Here is a 19066-nt window from a genome sequence, read left to right on the forward strand (position 1 = left end):
ATTTCCATTGGCCATTGCACAGGGACATATTTATTTTGGTTTCACTCAGGAGGATGAAGCTCTCTAAAGCATTTGCTGTTCATGGAGACAACCTACCCGCAGCTGCTGGCATTCAGGACTGCTCCTCTAGGATGAAAAATCTTCATATTTCACTGGGCCAAACCCTGTGCCCAACAGGGGGATCTGGACACAGTTATCTGTCTCGCTCTCTGCACGCCTGTGAGGTCCCATCCCTGATCAGTGAGAGTACTGCCCTCAATTTTAACTGGAGCATAACTATGAGCTATGCTTTGTACCATGATAAAAGAGAACGGCCAGGAAGTGCCAGGCGATTAACCACTTGGCTATACAGGGATCAATCCAATGGTCTAGTTAGCCTGGTCAGTCGGCCAGGACTGGGAGGGGTACAAACCCATGGGGGGGACATACACAGGAAGGGGGGGAGCAGGAAGGAACAAAGAAAGGGGTAAACATAAAAGGGTATAAAAGGGGCCAGTCATGTGAAAAACGGGGGCAGTCAGTACGTTTGTCTGGCTGAGCCCTGTGCCTGATCACTGCAGTCTGTCCTATCATTTTATATTTTCTCATTAAATCTTTTCTTAACTCTCTGCATAATCTCTCTCTGTCTCGTGTGTATGTGTGCTTGCAAGGACTAAGTGTCAGCTTCTGGTGAGACTTGTATGTGCATGAGTGGAATTTGGTGCTAGCTACCGGAGTCAGACCTGGGGTGTAGGCACCCCTGGCCTGTGGTGTCAGCTACTGGAGTGAGTGGGGTCTTTTGCCTCCAGCCACTGGGGCAGGAATGGTGTGTATTCCCAAAACCAGCTACTGGGGGACACCAGCATGAGTGAGGTGGGTGAGGGACTCTGCACCAGCGGCTGGAGCAGGACCACAGGTGCAGGCTGCTGGGGAGGGCCAAGTGTCCGTATCTTCCCCAAACCCGATGTGTGTGGGGTGTGCATGTGTATGCGCTAGCAAACTTTAAGCTGGACTAGCCAGCGAGCATTGGGGCCTTGGGTCCTGGCCGGGATATCAGGCAGGTGCGGTATGTGCTGGTATGCCCAGGGGGACTTGCAAATGTGGAGTGCCTGAGGGATGAGTGGGTGAGTGCATGCATGTTTGCTAGCGAGCATCAAGATGGACTAGCCGGTGAGTAGGGAACCAGTGAAGCTGTAGTCTAACAGTGTAGTCTAACAGGAGCTGGTGGAAGGCCAGGGCTTACATAAAGTTGATAAGGGGGATTCAGACTGGAAAGTGGAACGTCTAAACAAGAATTACTGTCCTTGGGAGTAAAGCACATCCTGGAGAAATATGTAAGCTAATTAAGATGTTTTGGGAACCATCTGAAACTACTAGTAGAAGTGTGATAAGAAGCACCCTCACGCAAACTATCCTCATTATAATACTAAAAGTCACACCCCTGGAGCTGGAGACCCCAGCCCAAGCAGACACCTCTCACCTTTGAGCATGCACAGAATATTAAAGTAGCACTGTAGCTTTAAGTTGAAATAAGAGAAATGTAGACCAACAGAAAACTACTTTGTGTAATTACTTATGCATATGCATAACTAGACTGTATAAATACTGTACCTGTATGACTGAACTTTGTGCTAGTGTAACCAGATGTAACCAAAGTGATTAGTTTGTTCTTTTGTAACTAAGCAACATAGAGATAGAAGCGGAGTAGACAATACTTTAATGTTGTGTTTGTACATCTATGGCTATGGATATGCTACTGTGCCCAAAGACAATTGGACGAGGAGTAGTATGGACATGCTGCTATGCTCCCAGTACAGTCCCAGCCCAACTTGACAACGAGTCGAGGGTAGTTAGAATAATTGGTTTGTGTTAAGGGTGCCAAATCATTGTTAGGGACCATGCACCATGAAGAAGGGAAGCAAGTGACATAAGCAAGGTGATATTGCACATGCCCATAAGAAGGGGTCAACTAAAGGACACACCTGTATGACCACCAAGGACCACCAGAGACCCCCACGGAAGTCCCTCGGAGTTCAAGGACGCGTGCGTAATGATCATGCAAATATGATAATTAGTTCTGGGAAATAGAATGAATATGCATGATCATTCCGGGAAATTTGATGCATATGTATGTAATCGGACAATATAAGTTTCGGTTGATGTAACCTGCGGTATGCACGCTAGGTGGAACAATCCCCCGTGCATCCAGCGCCGTAATAAACAATGCCTGCTCCTTAATACTACATTGGTGTTAAGGAGTTTGATTCCTGATTTCGGTGACAGTTTTGGCAACCCAGGTGGGACACTGCTTGTAAATCCCAACGGATCCGTGGGGTCACGGGACCTCCAGCTAGCATCGAGGGATTCTCGAGGAGAGCCTCTGATCCCCGGACCAAAGGATTCCAAATAAGTCCCCCGGAATTAAATAATAAGGCATTCTTCTAATGGGTAACAGAGCTCTAGGTAGGACGTGGGTTGGAGTCCCACTAAAGCCTGCTCATAAGGCGCGGTGAAAGCTACGCAGGGTTGGGCTAAAGAGGTACCTCAGTTGGTAAGTCTCTGCTAGGCGAAAGCCTGTGGAGCGGGCCCCAAGGGGGAGTCTTCAACGGGGGTTGAAGTCTCCAAGGTTGGGATTTCCGGCAGGGGGCTGGAACCCCAGAGGGAGCTCCAACAAGGGTTGGGGTCCCTCTGACTAGTGCCTGTGATAGTGCACAATCACAACCACTAGTCTTTTGGGAAATGGGTACATTTCTGAGTAAAAAACCCATCCCGCAAAGAACACCTTTGGGATGTCTTTTAAAAAATTGGAAAGATCTGGGGGGTGATCCTTTAATTTGGAAACAATTAACTGAATATTTTAATTATTGGTGGCCATTGTATACTTTGGATAGTGGGGAAAAATGGCCAAAGAATGGTACATTGAGGTATAATACCATCTTGCGATTAATGCTGTTTTGTAGGAGGGAAGGTAAATGGGATGAAATACCTTATGAGGTATTTATTTTTCACTTTGAGAAATCATCCGGAGTGGCAAAAACAGTGTGGGATTATCCTGCAAGATTCTATGGTATTGACTTTGGAAAAAAACAGGGAAGGAATAAGAGTTTAAGATGATGTTGTTCTGCCTGTAGCATTGGGAAAAGGTGTTTGAAATGTGGAAAGGAGGAGGAGGGAAAGCAGGAATAGGTAGGGGAAGGGGAAGAGGAGGAGCACCACCAGGAGGAGCACATCCATTTAGACCTCCCCGGTTGGCAGAAGATCAGTGTGCTGTCTGTAAGGAGAGGGGGCATTGGAAAAGGGAATGTCCCAAAGTGAGAGCATTGGATCCTTCACTACAGGCAATTAAGTTGATGACTCTGAATGATGAGGACTGCAGGAGACCAGGGGAGTCAACCCCAGCTGAACGTCTCATTACATTAAAGCTGGGGAATGATGAAGTAGAATTTTTAGTTGATACAGGGGCAACATATTTGGTATTAAATATATGCAAAGGGGGGTTTAGTCACAAAACTATAAGTGTTGTTGGGGCGACAGGGCGGAAGGAAAATCGGCCGTTTTAATAACCTTTGAAATTCAAATTGGGAAAGCCATGGGTGACTCATCAATTTTTGTATATGCCAGAATGTCCGTCATCTTTGTTAGGAAGAGATATATTGAGTAAATTGAATGCACAAAATAATTTTTAAAAAATGGGGAGACTCAGCTGTTAATACCTGAATCAAAAGCTGTGGAAGCGAGAATTTTTATGTTACAGAACACACCAAGACCAAAGGAAGAAATTCCTGCAGAAGTAGAGGATGCAGTAACACCCTTGGTATGGGCAAGTGGAATCCCAGGTTGGTCTAAATTGGCGGAACCAGTAAAAGTTGTTCTAAAATCTGGAACTAAACCGGTAAGACAAAACCAGTATCCTATTAAGTGGGAAGCTAGAAAGGGGTTGGAAGAATTAATAACAAAATTTTTGAATTATGGATTATTGATAGAGTGTGAATCAGAATATAACACCCTGATATTGCCAGTGAAAAAGCAGAATGGCAAGGAATATAGGTTAGCTCAAGATTTAAGAGCCATAAATCAGATTGTTCAAGACATTCACCCAGTAGTAGCTAACCCATATACCTTGCTGACATCCTTAAAAGAAAAACATAAGTGGTTTAGTGTACTTGATCTCAAGGATGCTTTCTTCTGCATACCTCTAGACAAAGATAGCCAGGCATATTTGCCTTTGAATGGAAAGCCCCACCACTGGACGCAAGACACAACTCACCTGGACAGTGCTACCTCGAGGGTTCAAGAATAGTCCTACAATATTTGGAAATCAGTTGGCAAAGGAATTGGAAGTGTGGAAAAAAGAAACTTCAGAAGGAATACTGTTGCAGTATGTAGATGACATCTTGATAGCAGCAGAGACTCAGGAGGGCTGTTTACAAGTGACCATCAGCTTGTTGAATTTTTTGGGACAAGCAGGATACCGAGTATCAAAAAGCAAGGCCCAGATTGGGAAAGAGACTGTGATATATTTAGGCTTTGAAATTTCGCAAGGACAAAGAAGATTGGGAGCAGGCAGAAAGGAAGCAATTTGTCAAGTTCCAGAACCCAGAACGATACGGGAACTGCGGACATTTTTGGGTATGGTCGGGTGGTGTCCATTGTGGATCCTCAATTATGCAGCTTTGAAAGGATCCCAGGAGAATCACCTGTTGTGGACACCTGAGTGTTGGACAGCTTTTAAAAATCTGAAGAAGGCTTTGATGTCCACACCTGTGTTAGGACTCCCAGATTTAGCAAAGCTTTTTGAATTCTTTGTACATGAGCATCTTTGTACATGTACATCTTGCTTTGGGTGTGTTGACTCAAAAATTAGGAACTTGGAAACGGGCCCTTGGGTATTTTTCTAAGCAATTGGATAATGTCAGCAAGGGATGGCCTGGATGCTTGCAAGCTGTGGCAGCAACTGTACTCTTAGTCCAAGAAGCAAGGAAATTAACCATGGGGCAGAAAATTACGGTTTATGTCCCACATATGGTAATTTCTGTCTCGGAGCAAAAAGGGGAGCATTGGCTGTCCCCAAGCCGCATGCTCAAATACCAGGTCATTCTCTTGGAACAGGATGATGTGGAGCTTAAAACTACAACAGCAGTGAACCCAGCAATGTTTTTGAGCTCAGAAATGGGTGAGTCTTTACACCATGATTGTTTGCAAACTATTGAACAGGTATATTCTAGCAGACAGGACCTGACGGATGAACCGCTGCCTAATCCTGATTTGGAGCTGTTTACGGATGGAAGCAGTTTTGTCCGAGATGGAAAATGAATGGCGGGGTATGCTGTGGTTACCACCACCCAAGTGATGAAAGGTGAAGCTCTCCCTGTGAATACATCAGCACAGAAAGCAGATTCACACACATGGAGCTATCTGGAAGGAAAGAGGACTGTTGTCAGCTCAAGGATCGCCCATTAAATATAAGGAAGAAATTCTCCAAGTCCTCCAGGACATCCAGCAGCCCAAGGAAGTAGCAGTAATGCATTGTAAAGCACATCAATTTGGACAAACCGTGGTAAATGTGGGCAACCGATTGGCTGACAAAACTGCTAGAGAGGCAGCGGAGCAAAGCATCCTTGCCCTGGTACCAGTAAAACAGGTAAAACTTCCAACCCCGAAACCAAACTATGGTAAGTTGGATAGATTATTGGCAGAACAGTTGAGAGCAGTAGAAAATGAGGATGGATGGTGGGTAACACCCACCCGACAAGTTATAGTTGCCCCACAAATAAAGATAAAGATAGCAGAGGAAAAACAGAGAGAAACACATGGGGGAATTGAAGCAATGATTGTGGATTTACAGAAATCAAGATTGCTGTGTGCACATCCCAAGTGCTACAGCTGCTTTGAGTGAACAAATAGATGATATGAAGAGGGTGGCACAGCAGACTCAAGGTTTAAGGAGTGAAATGCAAACAAATTGGTTAGGCCAAATTTTGGGACATTTTGGATTTTCTCTTAAAGGATGGATAACTGAGTTGTTACAGACACTAATCATTTTGATTACAGTTGTTTTGATGATTTGTTTGGTTTATCAATGTTTAAAGAAAATGTTGACACAGACAATGTCTAGGAACTCTATAGCAATTTTTAAATCAGTGATGAAGCATTGTGCACTGATGCCAGGAGAAAAGCCACCTGCTTATGTTGAGATTTGAAAGATTAGGAGTGGAAGCATTGAAAAGATGATTATTTCAAAACTTCCAAAGGGGGGAAATGTAACCAGATGTAACCAAAATGATTAGTTTGTTCTTTTGTAACTAAGCAACATAGAGATAGGAGCAGGGTAGACAATACTTTAATGTTGTGTTTGTACATCTATGGCTATGGATATGCTACTGTGCCCAAAGACAATTGGACGAGGAGTAGTATGGACATGCTGCTATGCTCCCAGTACAGCCCCAGCCCATCTTGACAATGAGTCAAGGGTAGTTAGAATAATTGGTTTGTGTTAAGGGTGCCAAATCATTGTTAGGGACCATGCACCATGAAGAAGGGAAGCAAGTGACATAAGCAAGGTGATATTGCACATGCCCATAAGAAGGGGTCAACTAAAGGACACACCTGTATGACCACCAAGGACCACCAGAGACCCCCACAGAAGCCCCTCGGAGTTCAAGGACGCGTGCGTAATGATCATGCAAATATGATAATTAGTTCTGGGAAATAGAATGAATATGCATGATCATTCCGGGAAATTTGATGCATATGTATGTAATCGGACAATATAAGTTTCGGTTGATGTAACCTGCGGTATGCACGCTAGGTGGAACAATCCCCTGTGCATCCAGCGCCATAATAAACAATGCCTGCTCCTTAATACTACATTGGTGTTAAGGAGTTTGATTCCTGATTTTGGTGACACTAGCTTTGCGGAGCTACCACCTAGCACCCAGCCCTGCGCAGACATGAAATAAAATACCTCTGCCCCGTGTGTATATTGGCGTCTCGCACACCGGGTAAACGACCTCACACCTGTGGGATAACAGTTTTTGGCGACCCAGATGGGACTGAGCTGACAACCTTGCCCGGTTCGTCTTGCCGCATCCGACGGGGAGAAGAGACCTGAGTGGACTCCAGCGCGCACCGACCTGTTGATCGGGGACTCCTTCAGCTCCTCTTCTGCAGTCGGGCAGTAAGCGACACAACGGTGCAACGCTACTGAAAAGAGGTATTTTTGGGGATATGAGAAAAGGGGGGTAGGGGCAAGGTCTCTCGGGAAGCAGGCACCATCTGTTCTGTTCTGGGCTCTGCATAAGATGGCATCAGGAAAGATACGCAGCAGCAGCATAGTTCTGTTTGTTTCTACATGCTGTTCTGAGTAATGAAGGGAGACATCCCTCGTTCTGGTTTGTGTAGAAACACTGGGTTTTTCGGTACCGATATGGGTGCTGCTGCTTCCCAGGAGGCACCCTTTTGCTCTCCTCTAGGATGCATCCTGAAGAATTGGAAGAAATTTGGGGGGGATCCCATGAGTAAAAATAAGCTAAAATGATATTGTAATCAATGGTGGCCACAATATCAATTGGAAGATGGTGAAAAATAGCCTGAGAATGGATCCTTGAAATATAGCACTATACTGCAATTAATGTTGTTTTGTAAGGGAAGTGAAAAATGGGATGAAATACCTTATGTGGATATGTTTTTTGCGTTAAGAAATGATTGGGATATTAGGAAGAAATGTGGTTTAGTGGATTCTAAACATCAGATTGGAATATATGCGTTAAAACAGAAAAAGGGAAAATCTTGTTGTATTGCATCGGAAAATTCAGAAGAGGATATTCAGCTGTTGGTGGCTCCCCCAAAACAGCCGGAATCCAATAGCTCAAGTGATAATGGAGTTGTGAGTCCTATCTCTAAAAGAACAAGCAGACAGAAACTGATAATTCAAGTTCCCCTGAGACAGGCTGTAGGGCCTGAAGGAACACCGGTGTATGTACACGTGTCTTTTACTACGTCTGATTTATTAAACTGGAAAAAAGGCAGTTGGATCCTATTGAAACAATCCAGAAGGAATGTATAGTACTGTTAAAACTGTAATGATGACTCATAATCCTAACTGGGGAGATGTACAGGCTCTCCTAGAATATTTGTTTACCACTGAGGAGAGAAGAACGATTTTAGAGAAGGCTAGAGAAGGACTAACTCAAGAACATGGGGGGGTGCCTAATACCAATATGTACCTCCCAAAAGAGGATCCGGGGTGGGATCCAAACACAAGTGGAGGATTACAAAGGGTAAAGGAATATCAAAAGTTAATTTTGTATGGGATTCAACATGGAGTGCAAAAGCCTAAGAATTTATCTAAACTATATGAAGTAAGACAGGGGGATAAGGAAACCCCGTCAGCCTTCTATGAGAGACTGTGTGAAGTAGCTCGAAAATGGACTGATCTGGATCCAGAAGATGATAGCAATTCAAAGTTATTTAACATGCTGTTTATTGGTCAAGTGGCAGCAGATATAAGAAAGAAATTACAAAAGGTAGAGGGTGCGGATGGAATGACAATCTCACGGTTATTATCAATTGCATATAAGGTGTATAAAGTTTCCCCAGCTGATCCTCTGGTTCCAGTCAAGCTGGGGAATGAAATAATAGATTTTTTAATTGATAGTGGAGCCACACATTCTGTAGTAACTAGCTGTAGGGGACCCTTAAGTAGAATTAAAATAAGCGTTGTTGGTGCAACAGGGAAAAAGACTTTAAGGCCGTTTTTACAGCCTATGGAATATTCAATTGGAAATACTAAATTAACTCATGAATTCCTTTATATGCCAGAATGCCCCTTACCATTGCTTGGACGGGATTTACTTTGTAAACCGAATGTACAACTAACTTTTTCTGAAGACTCCATTCAGTTGCATATTCCTCCAGAGACTGCCTGGAAAGCCCAGATATGTTTGTTAACCGAGAAAGATCCTAATGAAGAAGTGAATATTCCAGAGGAAGTACTGAATGCAGTTATACCTCTGGTGTGGGCATCGAAGATACCTGGACGAGCGAAGAACGCGACCCCGGTAAAGATTGAACTGAAACCAGGAGCTCAACCGCTAAGAAAGAAACAATACCCCATCAAGCTGGAGGCCCGGAAAGGATCAGAACCTATAATAAGCTCTTTTTTAGAACATGGATTGTTACGGGAGTGTCAATCGGAATTGAATACTCCCATCCTACCTGTAAAGAAGCCCCATTCTTCTGAATATAGACTGGTACAGGACTTACGAGAAATTAATGCAAGGACAGTAGATGTCCACCCTGTGGTTCCAAATCCATATACCCTCCTTACTACAATCCCTAACAGTAATACTTATTTCACAGTATTAGATTTAAAGGACGCCTTCTTCTGTATATCTGTGGATGAGCAGAGCCAGACCATCTTCGCCTTTGAATGGGAGAATCCAACTACAGGACGAAAGACACAACTCTGCTGGACTGTCCTTCCCCAAGGATTCAAGAACAGCCCTACCTTGTTTGGTAACGTACTAGCCAAAGAATTGGAACTATGGCAAAATGATCATGATGCTGTAACATTGTTGCAATATGTTGATGATTTGCTAACTGGTTCTGGCAGTTATGAGGCATGTCTGGAAGCCACCACCAGTTTGCTTAACTGTCTGGGCTTGGCAGGGTATTGGGTTTCTAAGAAAAAGGCTCAGATTGGGAAAAAAAAAAAGTCCAATATACGAGGTTTGAAATCACCAAAGGACAGAGAGAATTAAGTACTGAGAGAAAAGAGGTGATTTGTAGAATTGCTGTACCTACACCAAAGAAGCAATTAAGAGGATTTCTGGGAATGGCCGGATGGTGTCGCTTATGGATTCCCAATTTTGGACTAATTGCCAAACCACTGTATGGTGCTGTGAAAGGACCCGAGGGGGTTCTCGAATGGACACCTGAATGTAGGAAGAGTTTTGATGAAATTAAAAGGAAACTCATGGAGGCTTCTGCTTTGGGACTCCTGAATTTGAGGAAACCCTTCCAATTATATGTACATGAATGACAGCAAGTGGTATTAGGAGTTTTGACACAAAAATTGGGGAGCTGGAAAAGACTGGTGGGATATTTTTCAAAGCAATTAGATGAAGTCAGTAAAGGTTGGCCCGCTTGTTTGAGGGCAGTAGCAGCGACTGCAACTTTGATTGAAGAATCTCGGAAATTGACGTTAGGCCAACTGATTACTGTGTTTGTACCTCATGCTGTGTCTTCTCTCCTTGAAAATAAAGAGCATCATTGGATCTCCCCAAGCAGGTTAGCTAAATATCAAGCGGTGCTGCTGGAACAAGATGATGTTGTAATCTCCCTGACCTCTGCTCTAAATCCTGCAACTCTGCTAATTTCTGAAAAGATTATGGAAATTCTACTCAAGAAACTGCACCAAGAAACACACTCGGGAGCAGATGCATTAGTACTAATTGCCAAAAGACACGTCATTGGGCCAAGAATGCAAAGCCTAGCGGATATAATAGTTAAAAAAGTGCGCTATTTGTTGCACCAATAACCCAGAAATTGCAAAGAAGATCATGGGAGGAATCGTAAAACAAGGAATAACTCCCAGGGAATACTGGCAAATAGATTTTACGGAATTGCCAAGGTGTAATCTGTATAAATATTTATTGGTAATGGTAGACACCTTTTCTGGTTTGCCCGAGGCTTTCCCTTGTCGCACTAACAAGGCTAGGGAAGTGATTAAAATGTTATTGAAAGAAATTATCCCCAGATTCGGTGTTCCAGAAGGTATATCCTCCAATAACGGACCCCACTTTATTGCAGAAATAGTGCAGGGAGTTTCTAGATTTCTAGACATTAAATGGGATTTGCATACCCCTTGGAGGCCACAGTCCAGCGGCAAAGTAGAAAGAATTAATCAAACTCTAAAAAGGCAGATTTCTTAAGTGTGTCAGGAAACTCAAATGAAATGGGTAGATATTCTACCCATAGCATTAATGAGAGTATGAATTACACCCAGAGCTAGGGAAGGTGTTAGTCCATTTGAGATCCTGTGTGGGAAACCATATCCAACCAATCATTTAACCACGAAGGGAGACCAAATGCATATCAAGGGTCAGGCTGTAATTAAAGAGTATTTGATCTCTCTCTCGCAGAATTTATCCTCCCTGCATAGGTACCTAAACCAGAAAACTCCCATTCCCTTGGACACCCCGGTACACCCATTCCAGCCAGGAGACACGGTCTACGTACAAACCTGGAAGGATTAGCCCTTGAAAGAAAAGTGGAAAGGACTCCTCGTGATACTCCTCATGATACTCCTCATGATAATAATCTGTATTGTTGTTAGTTGTGCCTTAAAATGTGTTAGATGACTAACTGTACAAATTATTAATGAGAACTAATAATGAGACATATGAGGACTATAAAGAAAAGTCTCATAGTCTCAAAGGGGAGAATTGTAGCCTAACAGTGTAGTCTAACAGGAGCTGGTGGAAGGCCAGGGCTTACATAAAACTGATAAGGGGGATTCAGACTGGAAAGCGGAACGTCTAAACAAGAATTACTGTCCTTGGGAGTAAAGCACATCCTGGAGAAATATGTAAGCTAATTAAGATGTTTTGGGAACCATCTGAAACTACTAGTAGTAGTGTGATAAGAAGCACCCTCACGCAAACTATCCTCATTAGCGTGCGCAGAATATTAAAGTAGCACTGTAGCTTTAAGCTGAAATAAGAGACGTGTAGACCAATAGAAAACTGCTTTGTGTAATTACTTATGCATATGCATAACTAGACTGTATAAATACTGTACCTGTATGACCGAACTGTGTGCTAGCTTTGTGGAGCTACCACCTAGCACCCATCTCTTCGCAGACATGAAATAAAATACCTCTGCCCTGTGTGTATATTGGCGTCTTGCACACCGGGTAAACGACCTCACACTTGTGGGATAACAAAGTGAGTAAGGGGGCCCAGGATCCAGGCAGTGGTGCTGGGCAGACAAATTGGCCGTGCCAGTACTTGAGGGATCTGTGAATGTGTGTGTGTGCTTGTTTATTTAGAGTTGTGTGTATGTTTTCACTAGTGAACTTCTATCTCTACCAGTAGAAGAGGAGGAGGAGGGGATTTGGCTGTCTGTGTTTATGTTTTATGTGAGTCCTGTATGTAGGTGCTGTTGAAGGCAGCGCCTTGTCTGTGGCAATCTCTGTGACCGGCTGTGTCAGTGTCCTCTGTGTGTGTGTGTCTCTGTGTGTGTGTGTGTCTGGGATACCTGCGCAGCTTCGTTACTGGTTGAATCTGCAACTGCGAAAGCAGCAGCTGCATTCCTCAGCCTGGGCAGAGACCCCGAGTCCCTGGGCACTGGTCTGGGCTCCAGGGGCCAGGCAGGAGAGGTCCTGGGCTGGAGAAGACAGCTGCACTTCTTACATCACCTAACAGGCATAACTTGTCCACAAGCATAACTCTTCCTACTTGTCCTTCCATGGCTACATGCAAGTTGCTTATTAAGGACACTAAAGAATATATTTGGGAAAAAAAATATACTGTTTCAGAAAAGTGATAGATTTGTCATCTAAACCCATGGAGATCTCTCCCTTTAAATGCTGAATGATCTTCATTGTGAGTTACAGTGAGAAAGAGCAGCAGAGAGAGAGAGTGCAGGTACAGCATTTTACAGCAGCTGAAGTGCTAGGCTCCATTTGGTCAGGATTTTCAAAGGGAGCAAGTGAATGGAAAGGCTTTTATTTTGCTACCAAGCAGTTCCCTGAAGTGATAGAGGAGAGAAAATTTTCACTCTAGCTTCACCAAAATATAGTAGAAAATTCCATCAGTTCTAGTTTTGTCATCTCTTGCTTTCTCCTGTCTATATATACCTTCAGGGCTTCATTTTTTCTCACCAGTCAGCATGAGTGAACAACTCCAAGTATAAAAAAGCTTGTAACCTTGGAAAATCAAAAAAATATTGCTATTTTTGATGGAGCAAGAAAGTACTCAACAAATCCATTATCTTTTTGTGTTCTCTCACTGCCAGATCCAAAACTCTGTTTGTTGTTTACAATTTCAAAAAGATGATCAGCTGGGATTCTTTTACTGTATGGTTTGATCTAAAATGTACACACAGTTGCCTAATTGTGAATGGACAGATAGTATTATTTTCTGATCCCTAAAGCACAGCCCAGATTCTAAAATGTATATTCTCACTGCCTTAAATGAGATACTTTAAATGTTGAACACCTTGTTCAGCTTTCAGCAGAACACAGATAGAGACAGAAGACTGTTGGCAGGGAGAATTGGCAAACTCTTAGTAGAATATGGTTTCACTGATATTGTTTTCTAGTGTGCATGTATAGCTGAGGATGACAATTGACCTCAGTGGTTCCATTTTGAGGAACAAAAAGGCTTGGCATGGTGAAGTAAGTCTGGTATGCGAGTTCCAAGATCATGATGGAAATCTTCCTACTTCTTGGTAGATTTCCAATGTGCCATGTAGTCTGTGCCCTTCCAGGGTTCCAAAGAAATCCTTTTTTCCCCCCTCAGAAACATGAGAATTATTCAGAATACTGGCAAGTCCAAGGTTATGGTTGTTTTCACATAGTTTCTTTTTGACTGTGTTTTGGGAGGGTTGAATGAAGAATAATCAAGAATCACTCCTCAGGGTCTGAAATATCATTACTTCTGGATTTCCATACAGCCAGTGTTTAACAGCACATGACAATATTATCTACAAGTTTTTTTATAACATTCCTGGCAGCCATATTAATGACAATTACCCACAGACAATTTCAAAGGTTGACTAAAAGTATTGCACAGTTTATGGAAAAATAGGCCTTCTTTGACTAGCAGTTATACACATGGCCTATTCACTTATCTGGTTATAGATTATTTTTTTAGACACACAAATGTCACATGTATTTTTAATGACTTGACTTAAATGTTATTTTTCACTAATCATATCTTAGATCATAAAAGATTTTTTCCCTTTGTGACACTGTCAGTTTCTTCTTTTTCCTTACGAAATTCAGCTCTCATTTTATAATGCACAGCAAGATCAAATTTCATGTTCTCTTAATGCTCCATTAGCCTTGTGAACCCCTCCACATATATTAGAGGAGTTACATGGGGCTACGGAATAGGCAAACATGATCATTTACAAATAAAATAGCATTAGCTGCAACCATGAATTAATAATGGAAACCCTAGACTCTTTTACCTTCACTGCCACCAAGATCTTGTCCTGCTCGGGACAGAGGTTATAGCAGTCAGCCAGAAAGACTTTCCCAAAGGCTCCTTCTCCAAGTTCTCTTTTAAGAACAATATTGTGGCGCTTGATGTGCTGAACAACTGTGAACAGAACACAAAATGGATGTCAAAAGTGAACTGCAAGGCCACAACAAGAAGGGGTCTGTGCTTACAGCCACATGGAGACAGGTTTGCCTATACAGTGCAGTGCATATCATGAAAAGATATGAAAAGATATGAAAAGATATGAGTGCATATCATGAAATGATATGATGTTCCAAATCATAAGTCTATGAAGATGCAACCTCAGAACACTGCATATATACTTAATAATAACGTGTACACGTGTGAGGTGAGCCTGGTGCTGGAATAAACTAGAAGAGAGACCCGGGATGCCCTGAGCCACCTCCAACATAAGCCTACCAGGAAGGCAGCACGCCTGAGAAGCACACCTCCACAAGACTCAGCTGCCGCTCAACCAGGCGCCAGAAAACCCACTGCCAGCATGAATACAGGCTTGCTGCACACACTCTGATCCCATGAAGGGATGCTGTGGGGCCCTGAGCTCCCAGCTAGCCACTCCCAGTGTGCCACCACTCACCTGCAGGGCTTGGTAGTGCCAGAGGTGCAATGCCCAGCTGCCCTCTCACAGGCCAGCATGCCACTCTGTCTCTTATTTCCAGGGTGATGACTAAATGTGCTGTTTTCAAAGGGTGGGGGGAGATTATTAAATACTTCAGTGCTGATATTTTCAAACTATAACAAAAGATAAGCTATGAATGAGGCCTTTGCTGTAGGGTTCTTCCAAATGAGGTTGGGGGCATGGGTCTGTAGAGGGTACAGAGCCAATATTTATTTAGCTTTTTAGCTTCCATTTTGACAACCTCTAGAGTGCATGGCCTACAAACAGGAGTACTCAATGTACCCTGCACTTGGGTGATATGTATCTTTAAGTCCTCTGGATCCCAATATTCCCACTACTCATGCCAATACCCTTTGGCTCCAACACTCTATCAGACACAGACAGAATTGCTGTGATCACATTAATTTCATATAACAGCCAGCCTGTTGGACAGCACAGTATGGAAGAGTGGCTATTTGCAATGTTCCAGGCCCACAAAAACCTGTTCCTGCCATTGCTGTGATTGCAGAGTGAGGCAATTATGAAAATGGTCCTCCTTTGTATGACAGGTCTCTCATTAAAACTGAGAAGCCATGCTTTGAAATAATAGCAAAATAGGCACTAAATGAGACCACAAGTTACAAACATTTTTGATTCTTGTCAAACTCTGGTCTACTGTAAAATTAAGTTATATTATGGTAAGATACACACACATTGTTTTGGCCAGCTGCTCAAATGCTGAGCAGCTTCCCTACAGTCAGTAGGAATATACTCTTTATTTTCATTTCCTTCTCAGCACTGGCTTTTTAAATAAAGCATAAAATACAGTTAGCACAAGAGACAGGCCTGAACCAAAACACATCTTTTCCTTACAGATGCAAATTAACTGGCTTACTTCACCTTTACTAATATTAATAACAAAACAATTATCAAGGCTGAATTACTGTCCTGGAGCGTTACCTAAATACAGGATACGTGATATACATCTCAAACATAATTTAAGCAGAGGGTCCAGATAGCATGGCTCATATCAGGCCTGAAATGTGCTGCCATTGTGCAGTATCATATAAGTTGCTCTGCTTTCCTTCAGTTTTTCTAATTGTTCATGTCTCAACTCACAGGAAATAAGTCAGTAAACAGTCCCTAATACTAACAGAGGTCTTCAATTACAGCTAAAGATGCAGGGATTATTTTTTAAATGAAAGCCGTTCAAAACTCTTTGGTTGATTACAGTTTTACAAATGTTTCCCTATGCTTGCATTAGAAAAGTGTGGCAAGTTGACAGACTGTAATTATATTTGGTTGTTGCAAGGGAATCCAATTATGGTCAGACCAGTCCATTTGAGTGGGAGGAGATGGAGATTGTGAACAGTTTTTAAGATTTCTTTTCTACTAGAGAGGCAGGACTCCTTTCCACCCGAGTCCTAGAGGTCCTTCCATGCCTCTCAATGCCATTGGGAGCCAGGACAGCAGGCAGCAGTGAGGGATTAGGAGCTGGGCTCCCAGACAGACAGCCTAGCCCAGATTTTTCACCTTATGGACATCATGCGGGCTTAAAGGCCACTATGACTTGTACTTTAAAAAATGCTTACTAATAAATGAGCCATTATTTTTTGCCAGCATTAGAACTTGCCTTTCACCAGCTGTTCTCATCAGGGCAGAGACTGAAACCATGAGGTCCTGTTTTGTTCCTGTTCATGTTCAGCCAAAACTGTCGAGTGGGGCAATGAGCTGTACTGATTTTACTAAACTAGTTCAAGGTCCTACCTCTTTGGGGATTTCTCTTTCCCTCTACTTCCCCAATAGCATTACAAGGCTGTCTCCCTTCCTTTACTAGAGAGAGGAGAAGTTTAGCTCCACATTACAAGTGTCATCATTTTAAAATGCTCATAAAACCCATTAACTTTCATAGGCAGAGAGCATGGCTAAAATCCTGGCCTACTGGAGTCAGCAGCAAAACTCCACTTCAGTAGAGGCAGGTTTTCATTTTGTTCTCTTTAATACCACCATCAAAGACCTGGTGATAAACACACTCAACCTCTTAAATTTTGTTTGGGTCCTCTCCATTTTAAACACAGAACAGCACTGATGTTTATCCTAGTGGTAAAGAGACTTGTCAAGATCCTGGAGGACTTCACAAATAATGTAGAGTAAAAATAAATAAGAAACATGAAATACTTCTGTACAGTACAATTACAGCTGCTGCTAAATGCTCTTATATAAACCAAGCATTTAAGTAAACGGCCTGTCCCATACCAAACTGTCAAACGCAAAACATAGCAAGCCGCAGAAGTGATCTGTACAGAATATGTTTGCAACTTGTCACACTCTATCCATCCCTGTTACCTTTCTGAGCTGAACTGATTTACTAAATAAATAAAAAATGACAGTACGTGTGACTAAATGGGCACAGATTAAATATAAGAACAATGTAAGTAAATCAAACATGTGATGTGATGGAAATATGAGCTAAGGAAAAAAAATCCATTTAGCACACTCAGGGCCAAGCCATAATGACACTGTCATCAGTGGCAGGAGATTCCAGCAGTAGATACACTGAAAAATTCAAGTCAAAATCTGCTTTCAATTAATATCAGGATACAGCAAATTATCTCCATTAAAGTTCAAGGGATTATCCTGGATTTACACTGAAGAAACAAAGCAGAATTTGGCCAAGGAGGTGGCATAACTGAATTACCAAAGACGTGGTCTCATAACATTTTATCACAGGCAAAGATACACAAATGTTCAAAGGGTCGTTATATATCTTCCTCCTTTTGGCTCTAAATGGTGGGTGCCTTTGAGCTGCTATTTGTAATTTTAAAAATTATTACTTGTAGGCATGGGCTTTCACCCCCCAGGAAAGCTACCTTTGATTGTGAGGCTGAACAGAGAGGACCCAACTGTTCTGGACTGGACCGTTTTGTTCTGGACTGGGTCCCAACAAAATGGGCACCTCAGGATCACCTCACCGCATTGAATTCACTGAGTTGGATGTGACTGATTTCAGCCACAGACAGCAAGACATTCAACGGTATAAGTGTGTATTGGGTTCACGTGGCAAGGTTTTGGTAGCGGGGGGGCTACAGGGGTGGCTTCTGTGAGAAGCTGCTAGAAGCTTCCCCTATGTCCAATAGAGCCAATGCCAGCCGGCTCCAAGATGGACCCACTGCTGGCCAAGGCCGAGCCAATCAGCGATGGTGATAGCACCTCTGGGATAATGTATTTAAGAAGGGGGGGGGGAAACCTGCGCAACTGCAGCCGGAGAGAGGAGTGAGACTATGTGAGAGAAACAACTATGCAGACACCAAGGTCAGTGAAGAAGGAGGGGGAGGAGGTGCTCCAGGAGCAGGAGCAGAGATTCCCCTGCAGCCCGTGGTGAAGACCATGGTGAGGCAGGCTGTCCCCCTGCAGCCCATGGAGGTTAACGGTGGAGCAGATATCCAGCTGAAGCCCATGGAGGACCCCACACTCGAGCAGGTGGATGCCCAAAGGAGGCTGTGACCCTGTGGGAAGCCCACGCTGGAGCAGGCTCCTGGCAGGACCTGTGGACCCGTGGAGAGAGGAGCCCCTGCTGGAGCAGGCTCCTGGCAGGACCTGTGAACCTGTGGAGAGAGGAGCCCACAATGGAGCAGGTTTTCTGGCAGGACTTGTGACCCTGTGGGGACCCATGCTGGAGCAGTCTGTTCCTGAAGGACTGCACCCCATGGAAAGGACCCACACTGGAGCAGTTCGTGAAGAACTTTAGCCCATGGGAAGGACTCACATTGGAGAAGTTCATGGAGGATTGTCTCCCGTGGGAGGGACCCCATGCTGGAGCAGGGGAAGAGTGTGAGGAGTCCTCCCCCTGAGGAAGAAGGAGCAGCAGAAACAATGTGCGATGAACTGACCGCAACCCCCATACCCCGTCCCCCTGCATCGCTGTTGGGGAGGAGGTAGAGAAATCAGGAGTAGTTACGCCCAGGAATAAGGGAGGGGTGGGGGGAAGGTGTTTTAAGATTTAATTTTTATTTTCTCATTACCTTACTCTGATTTGATTGGTAATAAATTAAACTAATTTCCCCAAGTTGAGTCTGTTTTGCCTGTGACAGTAATTGGTGAATGATCTCTCCCTGCCCTTATCTTGACCCACGAGCCTTTTGTTATATTTTCTCTCCCCTGTACAGCTGAGTAGGGGGAGTGATAGAGCGGCTTGGTGGGCACCTGGCATCCAGCCAGGGTCAACCCACCACAAAGT

General features: G+C 43.5%; 1 protein-coding gene across 1 annotated transcript in view; it reads right to left on the reverse strand.

The window, feature by feature from the left end:
* LOC140651122 (BDNF/NT-3 growth factors receptor-like) overlaps positions 1 to 19066 on the reverse strand; it is a 209422-nt gene that overhangs the window by 50265 nt on the left and 140091 nt on the right. The window contains exon 14 of the mRNA XM_072860241.1: positions 14179 to 14309. Coding sequence (XP_072716342.1) covers positions 14179 to 14309 — 131 coding nt within the window. The remainder of the gene's footprint in view (positions 1 to 14178; positions 14310 to 19066) is intronic.

Source organism: Ciconia boyciana, chromosome 4, assembly GCF_034638445.1.
Source record: "Ciconia boyciana chromosome 4, ASM3463844v1, whole genome shotgun sequence".
In the NCBI taxonomy this organism is placed as follows: Eukaryota; Metazoa; Chordata; class Aves; order Ciconiiformes; family Ciconiidae; genus Ciconia; species Ciconia boyciana.